This window comes from Bombina bombina, chromosome 6 (genome assembly GCF_027579735.1).
Source record: "Bombina bombina isolate aBomBom1 chromosome 6, aBomBom1.pri, whole genome shotgun sequence".
NCBI lineage: Eukaryota > Metazoa > Chordata > Amphibia > Anura > Bombinatoridae > Bombina > Bombina bombina.
In genome coordinates this window covers 689857669-689872563 of record NC_069504.1, presented here as the reverse complement: position 1 = coordinate 689872563, position 14895 = coordinate 689857669, and the positions used below count along the sequence as shown (strand labels likewise).

Below are 14895 nucleotides of genomic sequence, written 5' to 3'. Positions count from 1 at the left end.
CTATCTCTTCTGCTCGGAGAGTTTCGGAACTCTCGGCTTTGCAGTGTGATTCGCCTGACCTTATCTTTCATGCGGTTAAGGCGTTTCTTCGTACTAAATTGGGGTTTCTTCCTAAAGTGGTTTCGGATAGAATTATTAATCAGGAAATTATTGTTCCTTCTCTCTGTCCCAATCCTTCTTCTCATGAAGAATGTCTGTTGCACAACTTGGATGTTGTGCATGCTCTAAAATTATACCTACAGGCGACTAAGGATTTTCGCCAGTCTTCTGCCCTGTTTGTTTGTTTCTCAGGAAAGTGTAACGGTCAGAAGGCTACTTTTGTACAATAAAAACGTGATAGGTCTGGACAGATACTACAAGAGAACTCAAGCCAACTCTAAGGGAACCGTGATCTCTCTAACACAGTCCAATATGCAGTATATGAAGAAGGGGGGGAAGATAGAGTGGCGCACAGGGCTGAGTTCACATACAAAATAAAATAGAATAAATACCAATGGTCTTAGATGGGAATAAATATATATAAAAAAGACACTAAAAACTATTAAACACTATAAAAAGTCAAATGATTGAGGAGTTAATTTAATATATAGATCAAATAATACAGATCAAACAAATAAATTCATGCAATACATAAAATCCCTAAAACATATCTATATTAATAATTCCTATATGATGTGGCCACATCCAATATAAAATGCAGATATATATGATAAGTGAACTTAAAAGATGCTGAAACTTAAATATAAATACAAATAGGCTAGATGCATATAAAAATTGATATCCTCACTAATATCTAATACCTGGAATAAAAAAGGTTGTAAAAAGTAGGAACCGTTACTAATATATGGGCATACACAATGGCAATCCACTATATTTAATATCCAACAAAGTTCATGTTTCCGTTTCTGTGCACAGGTAGGAAAAAAAAAATTGTTTGATGATTACAGCTAATAGCCCATTGACTGTTATATATCAAAAATAAGAGTTGAGTCTCTCTGAGCAGTATAAATATTGATAAAGAGTTTTAACACAAGTTGCTGACCGGTCAGATCAAACTGTCTCCAAAACAATCAAATGTGGTATGCAGTGTTCTCCACGTACCTGACAGGCTTTAAAGCTAAGAGTGGCTCTGATGCTGTATCCGCGCTCACGACCAGAGTGAGCAGCTGTGAGCACTACATGCTGAACTTTCTCCTTACTCCCAAGCGTGACTCTTATTTTTGATATATAACAGACAATGGGCTATTAGCTGTAATCATCAAACAATTTGTTTTTTCATGCCTGTGCACAGAAACGGAAACGTGAACTTTGTTGGATATTAAATATAGTGGATTGCCATTGTGTATGCCCATATATTAGTAACGGTTCCTACTTTTTACAACCTTTTTTATTCCATGTATTAGATATTAGTGAGGATATCAATTTTTATATGCATCTAGCCTATTTGTATTTATATTTAAGTTTCAGCATCTTTTAAGTTCACTTATCATATATATCTGCATTTTATATTGGATGTGGCCACATCATATAGGAATTATTAATATAGAAATATAGATATGTTTTAGGGATTTTATGTATTGCATGAATTTATTTGTTTGATCTGTATTATTTGATCTATATATTAAATTAACTCCTCAATCATTTGACCTTTTTATAGTGTTTAATAGTTTTTAGTGTCTTTTTTATATATATTTACTCCCATCTAAGACCATTGGTATTTATTCTATTTTATTTTGTATGTGAACTCAGCCCTGTGCGCCACTCTATCTTCCCCCCCTTCTTCATAGAAGGCTACTTTTGCTTCTCTTTCCTTCTGGTTGAGAAGTATGATTTGTTTTGCTTATGAGACTGCTGAACAGCAGCCTCCTGAGAGAATTACAGCTCATTCCACTAGGGCTGCCTCCTCTGCTTGGGCTTTCAAAAATGAAGCTTCTGTGAAACAGCTTTGCAAGGCTGCAGCTTGGTCCTCTCTGCATACTTTTTCCAAATTTGATACTTTCACCTCGACTGAGGCCTCTTTTGGGAGAAAGGTTCTTCAAGCAGTGGTATAGTTAGTTGTAGTAGGTGGCGCAAAACAAGTTGCTATTCCCAATGTGTCTTACTGTAAATATGTGTGATAATATGTGGGCTCAATATATGTTAATGTTTTGATGAGTCCTAATTTTATATTCTCTTTTGGAAAAAAATGGATGTCGAAACTATTTAAGAAATAAATATGATCCTTTATTTGATTATGGTAAATTTACCCAATAGTAGTGATGCTAAAAGTACAGTTAAACAAAAATTATTACAATTCCTTCAAAGTTTAAAAAATGACACCGGTGTCTCTATGTATAAAAATGTACATAATATATAAAAAATAAATTAAATTAAAATAATAACGTTGAAATCTTATAATTTATACAGTTTTGGGTTTATCACAAGTTGTAATTTCTAACAGAATGTTTGTAGATACAATTTTATAGTGGATAAAACAATAGTTGCTGTATAGTTCATATAGGATACTTTGTTTCAAGTTCAGCTATGCAATTGAGATCTTATCTTAGGCAACTATATATCAAATGTAGAGGTATGTTGGTGCGATTTTTATCACACTATAATATAAGTATACAAATTAGTACCTTGAAGTGTATCTGTTTGATATCACTTTTGTGAGATAATTGCGGTTAAATAAACGCCGCTATGCCAGTGTTTTGATTAAGTTTCAAGATCAAGCTGGTGGCAGTTCTATATGAGCTGCTGGCGGTTAAATAAATGCCGCTTTGGTTTCCTCTTATTAGGTGGGCTTATCTGTTTGCTGCGAGAAAATTCACTTTTATATAAGTGTTTGGGTAGTTGTCGTGGCCGCTCAGTTACCTTAGAACTGCCACCAGCTTGATCTTGAAACTTAATCAAAACACTGGCATAGCGGCGTTTATTTAACCGCAATTATCTCACAAAAGTGATATCAAACAGATACACTTCAAGGTACTAATTTGTATACTTATATTATAGTGTGATAAAAATCGCACCAACATACCTCTACATTTGATATATAGTTGCCTAAGATAAGATCTCAATTGCATAGCTGAACTTGAAACAAAGTATCCTATATGAACTATACAGCAACTATTGTTTTATCCACTATAAAATTGTATCTACAAACATTCTGTTAGAAATTACAACTTGTGATAAACCCAAAACTGTATAAATTATAAGATTTCAATGTTATTATTTTAATTTAATTTATTTTTTATATATTATGTACATTTTTATACATAGAGACACCGGTGTCATTTTTTAAACTTTGAAGGAATTGTAATAATTTTTCTTTAACTGTACTTTTAGCATCACTACTATTGGGTAAATTTACCATAATCAAATAAAGAATCATATTTATTTCTTAAATAGTTTCGACATCCATTTTTTTCCAAAAGAGAATATAAAATTAGGACTCATCAAAACATTAACATATATTGAGCCCACATATTATCACACATATTTACAGTAAGACACATTGGGAATAGCAACTTGTTTTGCGCCACCTACTACAACTAACTATAACTCTTTAAACTTTGGGATAAAGTTTACTTCAGGTGTGCTAGATTCCCCACCAGCTAGACAGTCTAAACCTACCAAATCTTCAAGCAGTGGTGTCTTCTGTTTAGGTCTGCCTGTCTTGTTCTCCCTCCCTGTTCATTCTGTGTCCTCTAGCTTAGGTATTAGTTCCCACTTGTAATTGAATGACGTTGTGGACTCTCCATATCTTAGGAAAGAAAACAAAATGTATGCTTACCTTATAAATTTCTTTCTTTCCGGATATGGAGAGTCCACAAATGCATACTTTATTAAGACAGTTATTTCTTACTAAACCTCAGGCACCTCTACACCTTTGTGTTATTCTCTTTCCATTCCCCTTCGGTAGATTGACTGAAGATTATGGGTAGGGCCGTGACACTTAACATTTTTGCTGTGGTGCTCTTTGCCTCCTCCTGCTGGCCAGGAGTGATATTCCCACTAGTAATTGAATGAAGTTGTGGACTCTTCATATCCGGAAAGAAAGAAATTCATCAGGTAAGCATAAATTTTGTTTTAACATGTTTTCATCTACTTAACTGCAAAGGGCTCCAATGCACTTGGTAATCATTCTGGCGTATTACTTTCAGTTTGTAATACAAGCACTAAACCCAACACGCGCAAAGACCCGCGATAAACCCATTTTCGCTTGTGCGTAACTGTTAGTGCACAACTTGCAATCTGGCCCTTAATGGTTAATTATGCAATTAAAGTGTGATTTGTATAGCTTCAGTAGCATTTTTAAATAAAGAAATGTTATAATTTTGCAAAGTATCAATCTGCCCCCATCAACTACTTCTTAAAAGAACAAGCAAAATAACACCAAACATTAGGGGGCGCTTTGATATGGTAGAATAATCACAATAAAAAGGATTAGTGCAAATCACAAAATGATAAAAACATATATATACAAAAATACTATAATCTTAATGTAAGATGCACATTGGTAATGTTTCAGAGAACATACAGTCCAGGTTAAAAACACCACAATCCCAACTGGAAGAGGGTAGATATTTCCCAATCATTTGGAGAATTTCAGGCTGCCATCTTCTTAAACTTCATATAAAAGTCACTACAATGAAACAAAGAGGTGCCCTTGTGTGTATCAATCTCCAACAATCTGTGACGTTAGGGTACTGAAAACAAGAGTACTCACATTTGTGGAAAGCACTCTCTTGTGCTAGCAGAATCGTACTGACAACTCTCAGCCTTTCAGCTAGCTGGCTCCCAGACACTACAACCGTCCAGTAACAGCAACAATCTTCCCAAATAAGACGCTCCAGTAGTAAACAGTAATAAAAACGTTTATTACGTAAAAACAGAATAAATTTAAACAGAAATACTACAGTTCTAAAAAGGAGTACATATATGTAAAATATGCCCCCAAATAATATACAACGCGTTTCTCAGCGTAGTTACATCAGGCATCAGTCTACTTGAAATGTGCTACTGTTTAAAAAAATATATAATCCCTTTATTACCCATTCTCCAGTTTTGCATAACCAACACTGTTATATTAATACACTTTTTACCTCTGTGATTACCTTGTATCTAAGCCTCTGCAGAATGCCCCCTTATCCCAAGAGAAAAAAGCAAATTTGATAATAGAAAATAATTTGAAAGTTGTTTAAAATGTTATGCCCTGTCGGAATCATGAAAGTTTAATTTTGACTTGACTGTCCCTTTAATGGCACTCAGCTATAACATTTTACTGTGGTGAACACTGGTAATTTGTGTCATTGACTAATTGGAAAACAGAATTTATAAATGTGTTCAGCTTCAGAGTGATGATAAATTAGCTTACTGCAAAGTTACTACAAGTTACTACAAGAGCTTACTGTAAGACCTGATGTCTGAGTACATCAAGCTAGTCAATAAAAGCATTTTTGTTATTCTTTGGAATAGGGCCCGGTTTCACCTCAGAGTACAGTGCTTGTCAGAGGGATGTATTTTGGGGTCTGGTTTATGATTCTTTTTTCACTTCATGGGAAATTCTTCGTAAACCCTCTATAATTGGTCACAGGGATTTGTCTTTTGCCTCCCTTTATGATCTACAATATACTCCTATTCCATAACCTCTGCTGATATGTACTGGTTTGGCTGTCTTCTGCTTGATTGCAAGTGGACGAGTGTCTATTGGTAAGTATTTTTTTATTAACATTTAGATACTCATGTAGCTATGTTTTGGGCAATTTTTATAGATATTTATATATTTGTTAATATATATAGCCCTGAGATTGTTCCTTTTCACTAATCCTCTACTGTTTGTGTGCATCAGCTTTTTTGGTGTGCTTAGTTTGATTCACAAAGCTTATTTGGAGGCAGCTCAGCCTCCACCACTGTGGATTACTGGTCATTCTACTAGGTCAGTTGGCACTTCTTGGGGTTTCAAGAATGAGGCTTCAGTTGATCAATTTTGCAAGACAGCTACTTGGTCTTCTTGGCATACTTTTACTAAATTCTACCATTTTGATGTTTTGGCTTCTTTTGAAGCAGCCTTTGGTAGAAAAGTTCTTCGGGCAGTTTAATTTTTTCACGTTTGCTAATTTTAAGTGCATTAAAATATATATGTTGGGGTTGTGGATTTATTTTCTCAGTGAAATTTTTTTTTTTTTAAATCCCTCCCTTTATGTTTTTACTCAAGGACTCCACAGCTTGGGTATTAGCTCCCAAGAGTAAAGGATCATGGACTCTCACCACCTGTATGAAAGAAAACATAATTTATGCTTGCCTGATAAATTAACTTCTTTAATTGTGGTGAGAGTCCACGAGACCCCACCCCTTTTTTTTCTGGGTTAGTTTATACTTTAGCACATCTTTTTTCCCTGCTTCTTTTTTTGGCTCTTATTTCTTTTTCTTACCTCACTTGGGGCTAGGTTACAAGTGGAGCACTTGATTATTGCAAGTAAGTGGTTATTGGTACAGATACCTCTAAAAGTGCCCCAAATGCTCTCAAAATAGAGGGCATTGTGGTTTTTAATTTAAAAAGCTATCAGTTTTGGGGCTTTTAAGTTGGGGGGGTTGTTAGAAAAAATCTATGGGAACTGTGTGTTCCGATAGACCGCAATGTAAATATATATGTATATGATTATATACATATATATTGATGTGTTAGTTTAACTAAATTTTGTTAGTTTAACTGCCTTTTTTCACTGTTATTTCAAATTTTGGCAAAATTTGTTTCTCTTAAAGGCACAGTAACGTTTTTTTATATTGCTTGTTAACTTGATTTAAAGTGTTTTCCAAGCTTGCTAGTCTCATTGCTAGTCTGTATAAACATGTCTGACATAGAGGAAACTCCTTGTTCATTATGTTTAAAAGCCATGGTGGAACCCCATAGGTGAATGTGTACTAAATGTATTGATTTCACTTTAAACAATAAAGATCAGCTGTTATCTTTAAAAGAATTATCACCAGAGGATTCTGACGAGGGGGAAGTTATGCCGACTAACTCTCCCCACGTGTCGGACCCTTTAACTCCCGCTCAAGGGACTCACGCTAAAATGGCGCCAAGTACATCAAAGACGCCCATAGCGATTACTTTGCAGGACATGGCGGCAATCATGGATAATACCCTGTCAGCGGTATTAGCCAGACTGCCTGAATTCAGAGGAAAGCGCAATAGCTCTGGGGTTAGACGTAATACAGAGCGCGCAGATGTTTTAAGGCCCATGTCTGATACTGCATAACAATATGCAGAAGCTGAGGAAGAGCTTCAGTCTGTGGGTGACGTCTCTGACTAGGGGAAACCTGATTCAGATATGTCTACTTTTAAATTTAAGCTTGAGAACCTCCGGGTGTTGCTTGGAGAGGTTTTAGCTGCTCTGAATGACTGTGACACAATTGCAGTGCCAGAGAAATTGTGTAGACTGGATAAATACTATGCGGTGCCGGTGTGTACTGACGTTTTTCCAATACCTAAAAGGTTTACAGAAATTATTACTAAGGAGTGGGACAGACCCGGTGTGCTGTTTTCCCCCCCTTCTATTTTTAGAAAAATGTTTCCAATAGACGCCACCACACGGGACTTATGGCAGACGGTCCCTAAGGTGGAGGGAGCAGTTTCTACTTTAGCAAAGCGTACCACTATCCCTGTCGAGGACAGTTGTGCTTTTTCAGATCCAATGGATAAAAAATTAGAAGGTTACCTTAAGAAAATGTTTATTCAACAAGGTTTTATCCTGCAGCCCCTTGCATGCATTGCTCCTGTCACTGCTGCTGCTGCGGTCTGGTTTGAGTCTCTGGAAGAGGCCTTTCAGACAGCTACTCAATTGACTGAAATACTTGACAAGCTTAGAACACTTAAGCTAGCTAATTCTTTTGTTTCTGATGCCATTGTTCATTTGACTAAACTAACGGCTAAGAATTCTGGATTCACCATCCAGGCGCGTAGGGCGCTATGGCTTAAATCTTGGTCAGCTGACGTGACTTCAAAGTCTAAATTACTTAACATTCCCTTCAAGGGGCAGACCCTATTCGGGCCTGGTTTGAAGGAAATTATTGCTGACATTACTGGAGGTAAGGGTCATACCCTTCCTCAGGACAGGGCCAAATCAAGGGCCAAACAGTCTAATTTTCGTGCCTTTCGAAACTTCAAGGCTGGTGCAGCATCAACTTCCTCTGCTACAAAACAAGAGGGAACTTTTGCGCAATCCAAGCCGGCCTGGAAATCTAACCAGGCCTGGAGCAAAGGCAAGCAGGCCAGAAAGCCTGCTGCTGCCTCTAAGACAGCATGAAGGAATGGCCCCCTATCCGGCAACGGATCTAGTAGGGGGCAGACTTTCTCTCTTCGCCCAGGCGTGGGCAAGAGATGTTCAGGATCCCTGGGCGTTGGAGATCATATCTCAGGGATATCTTCTGGACTTCAAAGCTTCCCCCCACAAGGGAGATTTCACCTTTCGAGATTGTCTGTAAACCAGATAAAGAAAGAGGCATTCTTACGCTGTGAGCAAGACCTCCTAATAATGGGAGTGATCCATCCAGTTCCACAGATGTAACAAGGACAGGGATTTTATTCAAATCTGTTTGTGGTTCCCAAAAAAGAGGGAACCTTCAGACCAATTTTTGATCTAAAGATCTTCAACAAATTCCTCAGAGTTCCATCGTTCAAAATGGAAACTATTCGGACAATCCTACCTATGATCCAGGAGGGTCAGTACATGACCACATTGGATTTGAAGGATGCTTACCTTCACATACCGATTCACAAAGATCATCATCGGTTCCTAAGGTTTGCCTTTCTAGACAGGCATTACCAGTTTGTGGCTCTTCCCTTCTGGTTAGCTACAGCCCCAAGAATTTTTACAAAGGTTCTGGGGTCTCTTCTGGCGGTCCTAAGACCACGGGGCATAGCAGTGGCCCCTTATTTAGACGACATCCTGATACAGGCGTCAAACTTCCAAATTGCCAAATCTCATACGGACATAGTGTTGGCATTTCTGAGGTCGCATGGGTGGAAAGTGAACAAGGGAAAGAGTTCTCTATCACCCCTCACAAGGGTTTCCTTCCTAGGAACTCTGATAGATTCTGTAGAAATGAAAATTTACCTGACAGAGTCCAGGTTATCAAAGCTTCTAAATTCCTGCCGTGTTCTTCACTACATTCCGCGCCCTTCGGTGGCTCAGTGCATGGACATAGTGCCATTTGCGCACCTACATCTCAGACCGCTGCAATTATGCATGCTCAGTCAGTGGAATGGGGATTACACAGATTTGTCCCCTCTGCTAAATCTGGATAAAGAGACCAGAGATTCTCTTCTCTGGTGGCTATCTCGGGTCCATCTGTCCAAAGGTATGACCTTTCGCAGGCCAGATTGGACAATTGTAACAACAGATGCCAGCCTTCTAGGTTGGGGTGCAGTCTGGAATTCCCTGAAGGCTCAGGGATCGTGGACTCAGGAGGAGAAACTCCTCCCAATAAATATTCTGGAGTTAAGAGCAATATTCATTGCTCTTCTAGCTTGGCCTCAGTTAGCAACCCTGAGGTTCATCAGATTTCAGTCGGACAACATCACGACTGTGGCTTACATCAACCACCAAGGGGGGACCAGGAGCTCCCTAGCGATGTTAGAAGTCTCCAAGATAATTCGCTGGGCAGAGACTCACTCTTGCCATCTATCAGCGATCCATATCCCAGGTGTAGAGAACTGGGAGGCGGATTTTCGACGTTGTCAGACTTTTCATCCGGGGGAGTGGGAACTCCATCCGGAGGTGTTTACTCAATTGGTTCATCGTTGGGGCACACCAGAATTGGATCTCATGGCATCTCGCCAGAACGCCAAGCTTCCTTGTTACGGATCCAGGTCCAGGGACCCAGAAGCGACGCTGATAGATGCTCTAGCAGCACCATGGTTCTTCAACCTGGCTTATGTGTTTCCACCGTTTCCTCTGCTCCCTCGACTGATTGCCAAAATCAAACAGGAGAGAGCATCGGTGATCTTGATCGTGCCTGCGTGGCCACGCAGGACCTGGTATGCAGACCTGGTGGACATGTCATCCTTTCCACCTTGGCCTCTGCCTCTGAGACAAGACCTTCTACTACAAGGTCCTTTCAATCATACAAATCTAATTTCTCTGAGACTGACTGCCTGGAGATTGAACGCTTGATTTTATCAAGGCGTGGCTTCTCCGAGTCAGTCATTGATACCTTAATACAGGCACGAAAGCCTGTAACCAGGAAAATGTACCATAAGATATGGCGCAAATATCTTCATTAGTGTGAATCCAAGAATTACTCATGGAGAAAGGTTAGGATTCCTAGGATATTGTCCTTTCTCCAAGAGGGTTTGGATAAAGGATTATCAGCTAGTTCTTTAAAGGGACAGATTTCTGCTCTGTCTATCCTTTTGCACAAGCGTCTGGCAGAGGTTCCAGACGTCCAGGCATTTTGTCAGGCTTTGGTTAGAATTAAGCCTGTGTTTAAACCGGTTGCTCCTCCATGGAGCTTAAACTTGGTTCTTAAGGTTCTTCAAGGAGTTCCGTTTGAACCCCTTCATTCCATTGATATCAAACTTTTATCTTGGAAAGTTCTGTTTTTGATGGCTATTTCCTCGGCTCATAGAGTCTCTGAGTTATTAGCTTTACAATGTGATTCTCCTTATCTGATTTTCCATACAGATAAAGTAGTTCTGCGTACAAAACCTGGGTTTTTACCTCCAACAAGAATATCAATCAAGAGATTATTGTTCCATCATTGTGTCCTAATCCTTCTTCAAAGAAGGAACGTCTTTTACATAATTTGGACGTAGTCCGTGCTTTAAAGTTTTACTTACAAGCGACTAAAGATTTTCGTCAAACATCTTCCCTGTTTGTTGTTTACTCTGGACAGAGGAGAGGTCAAAAGGCTTCGGCAACCTCTCTTTCTTTTTGGCTTCAGAGCGTAATACGCTTAGCCTATGAGACTGCTGGACAGCAGCCCCCTGAAAGGATTACAGCTCATTCTACTAGAGCTGTGGCTTCCACCTGGGCCTTTAAAAATGTGGCTTCTGTTGAACAGATTTGCAAAGTGGCGACTTGGTCTTCGCTTCATACCTTTTCAAAATTTTACAAATTTTACAAATTTGATACTTTTGCTTCTTCGGAGGCTATTTTTGGGAGAAAGGTTCTACAGGCCGTGGTCCCTTCCGTTTAAGTACCTGCCTTGTCCCTCCCTTCATCTACTTTAGCTTTGGTATTGGTATCCGTGGATGATCCGTGGACTGGATACACCTAACAAGAGAAAACATAATTTATGCTTATCTGATAAATTTATTTCTCTTGTGGTGTTTCCAGTCCACGGCCCGCCCTGTCCTTTTAAGGCAGGTCTAAATTTTAAACTACAGTCACCACTGCACCCTATGGTTTCTCCTTTCTCGGCTAGTTTTGGTTGAATGACTTGATATGGCAGTTAGGGGAGGAGCTATATAGCAGCTCTGCTGTGGGTGATCCTCTTGCAACTTCCTGTTGGGAAGGAGAATATCCCACAAGTAATGGATGATCCGTGGACTGGATACACCACAAGAGAAATAAATTTATCAGGTAAGCATAAATTATGTTTTCCCAAGAGTACAGGATCATGAAAGAAATACATTTATCAGGTAAAAATTATGGAGTAGACTTTCCCTTTAAAGGGGTACTGAACCCAATTTTTTTTCTTTCATGATTCAGATAGAGCATGCAATTTTAAGCAACTTTCTAATCTACGACTATTATCAATGTTTTTCCTTCTCTATTTATCTTTATTTGAAAAAGCAGGAAATTAAGCTTACGAACCGGCCCATTTTTGGTTAAGAACGCTGGATAGCGCTTGCTGATTTGTTGCTTCATTTAGCCACCAATCTGCAAGCACTACCCAGGTGCTGAACCAAAGATGGGCCGGTTTGTAAGCTTACATTCCTGCTTTTTCAAATAAAGATACCAAGAGAAGGAAGAAAAATTGATAATAGGCGTAAATTATAAAGCTGCTTTAAATTGCATGCTCTATTTAAATCATGAAAGAAAACAATGTGGATATCCCTTTAACTTTACTCTGTTACTAGAAGCACATTTTGTTTAAGATTTTATAACACACAACTTTTATGCAAAAACACTTGTACTGATATATATATATATATATATATATATATATATATATATATATATATATATATATATATATATATATACTGTATTTATGTTATTATGACATATTGTGGCGTTTAAAATATTTATGACTGTTATATATAATTTTTACCATCTAATTTTATCATATGTGCTGATAACATGCATTCCCTTCCTGATATTCTTTAGGTAATACCTCACCTGACCAGAAGGAACCCACCCCATTCACCATAGAGTGGATTCCAGACATTCTACCTTTGTCTAAAATTGGAGAGCTGCGTATTAAATTTGAATATGGCCATCATCGGATTGGACCTTCTGCTGAATTCCAGGAGCCTCCTCCCCATCTGGAGCACACTCTAGAAATCACGCCGCTTACCACAATTACGTTTGACTGATCCTGATTACATGTACATGCAGTCTTTACAGGAACTAATTTATTTACACAGTCTCGTGTAGTGAACGGAATGTGGGTTGGACGGTCCGAACATTTTATGCAAACTTTTCGAAGGGTGCATCTATTAGTAAATGGATTACAATTGTCTCTGCACAATAATACTGCCTCATCCATAATCAGTCTCTAATTATGCTGCTGTCTTACTCTCTGACTCTACCTTCTGCATTGTTATGCATAAACAGTGCTGTAAGGATTAATAATGGATCCCTAAACTTTTTCATTTATGGATTACTGTGGAACTAGAGACTGACCACTGCAGGATCTAGATTTTTTTTAATTTTATTATTATTTAAGGACATTGTTTTTCACTTGCCATGTTAGTTGCAATTATCAAAAGATAGAATATTTAAATTGCATTGAACAACCTAAAACAATTGCAAATATGTTTATTTAATTGTTTTTGCTCTTCCGATATTTGTTTCTCTTCTGATGCATATTCTATAGGGAACATTTTAGAGAGCTGATTTCCGCACATGAGGTTTAGCTTCATCATTTCTTTAATGGCAACATTGTTATCATGTGACTGTATCCTAGAGCTTCTATGCTGTTCTTCTTAATGGCAAATGGAACTGTATTTATAACAAAGGGAACCACACCCAGGGCATATAGTCTTTTCAGTTGCTAATTGTATACTCCAATCTGTTGATACTATTGGGCATATTTATGAAAGTGCGAGCGGACATTATACGATGTATACGCTGTCGGCATTTATCATTGCACAAGGAGTTCACCAGAACTGCTTGTGCAATACCGCCCCCTGCAGATTCGCGGCCAATTGGCCGCTAGCAGGGGGTGTCAATCAACCCGGTCGTATTCGATCGGGTTGATTTTTGTCCGCCGCCTCAGAGCAGGCGGACAAGTTATGGAGCAGTGGTCTGAAGGCTCGCCGGAAACAAGGGGCATCAAGCTCCATTCGGAGCTTGATAATTCGGCACCCCCTATATTTATAAATACCTCTTATATTGAGTATATGTATTAAAAAATTACTCATCTCCCCATAGAAGCAAGCTCTATCTTAGCAAATGGATTGGATGCATGAGTGATGTTATAAATTATTTCTGCACACGTTGGTGCTGATATTATTTCAGACATATCTAAATTTCAACAGGGATGAGGAAATGGACATTTATAGCATACTTTGGTATTTCAGTGAATGTGAATTAACTTTTTAAACCTTTATAGTCTTAAAAGGTAAATCTAGCAACAAATGAGTTACAATATTTTATACACAATAGCTTTGTCATATGCTCAAAATAATCTATTTATTATTTGTTGCTGCCCTAACTTGCACTCAACTAAATCATAATTTCTAGATTCACAAACTGGTGAGCTTTTGTATGATATGTTATATGTACCTATTAACTCTCTAAGTTTGGTAGCGCTAGAATTCTCCTGAGAACTATGAATGTGCCAAAACTGTAGAAATTGCCCAGCCATGAATTTAGACCACAGCAAATCCAAAGGAAGATTGTATAACTGATGCTATTCAAATGCATTTTCAGCAAAAGAAAGAAACTTCCGTGTTAGTATTGAGGTAATTTAAATATGGAAAAAAGTCACCATGAAAACTGGATATTCTTAAAAGTTTCTTAGAAACAACTATTAAACCTTTATTTTGGTGATGTTTTTTTTTTTATATATACTAAAAACCCTTTGATAATATTAATAAAATGGCACTGTGGAAATGAAGGGCCTACCTGTGTGAAAAAGCCATTTGTTTAATTACTAACCTTTTCATTGATGACTGCTCACTCCCTTTCTAAAGCACTTTCTTATTATTCAATCTCTTTCTGTTTTTAAAGGATATATTTATTTTGTGTATTTGTTTTCTTATATAAAAATATATTGCTTCACATCTGCTGTCATAAGTTGTTATGCAGAATATTTGTATACTGTCTGCATAAGTGGCATTTGTCACTAAACTTAATACAAGAGTTTACTTTGCAAATAATGTGCTCACACATCTCATTTACAACCTAGTTGTGTCACTTTTGGATAATTGATATATAATTTCTTCACGCAAGTTAAAAGCCCCAAAAGCAAACTGGTTTTGTGATTCTCCTATGCAGACATGAAATCAAAGCTTTTCTTTGCTCTTTAAGTTTTTAGATTTACTTAAAGGGACAGTCTAGTCAAAATTAAACTTTGATGCTTCAGATAGGACGTGTCATTTCTTTCATGTAATTGGCAAGAGTCCATGAGCTAGTGACGTATGGGATATACAATCCTACCAGGAGGGGCAAAGTTTCCCAAACCTCAAAATGCCTATAAATACACCCCTCACCACACCCACAATTCAGTTTTACA

General features: G+C 37.9%; 1 protein-coding gene across 1 annotated transcript in view; it reads left to right on the top strand.

Annotated features, from left to right (window-relative positions):
- C6H2orf42 (chromosome 6 C2orf42 homolog) overlaps positions 1–14441 on the top strand; it is a 143050-nt gene extending 128609 nt beyond the window's left edge. The window contains exon 9 of the mRNA XM_053717774.1: positions 12321–14441. Within this exon, the coding sequence (XP_053573749.1) occupies positions 12321–12529 (209 nt within the window). The 3' untranslated portion in view covers positions 12530–14441. The remainder of the gene's footprint in view (positions 1–12320) is intronic.
- The last annotated feature ends 454 nt before the right edge of the window (positions 14442–14895 follow it).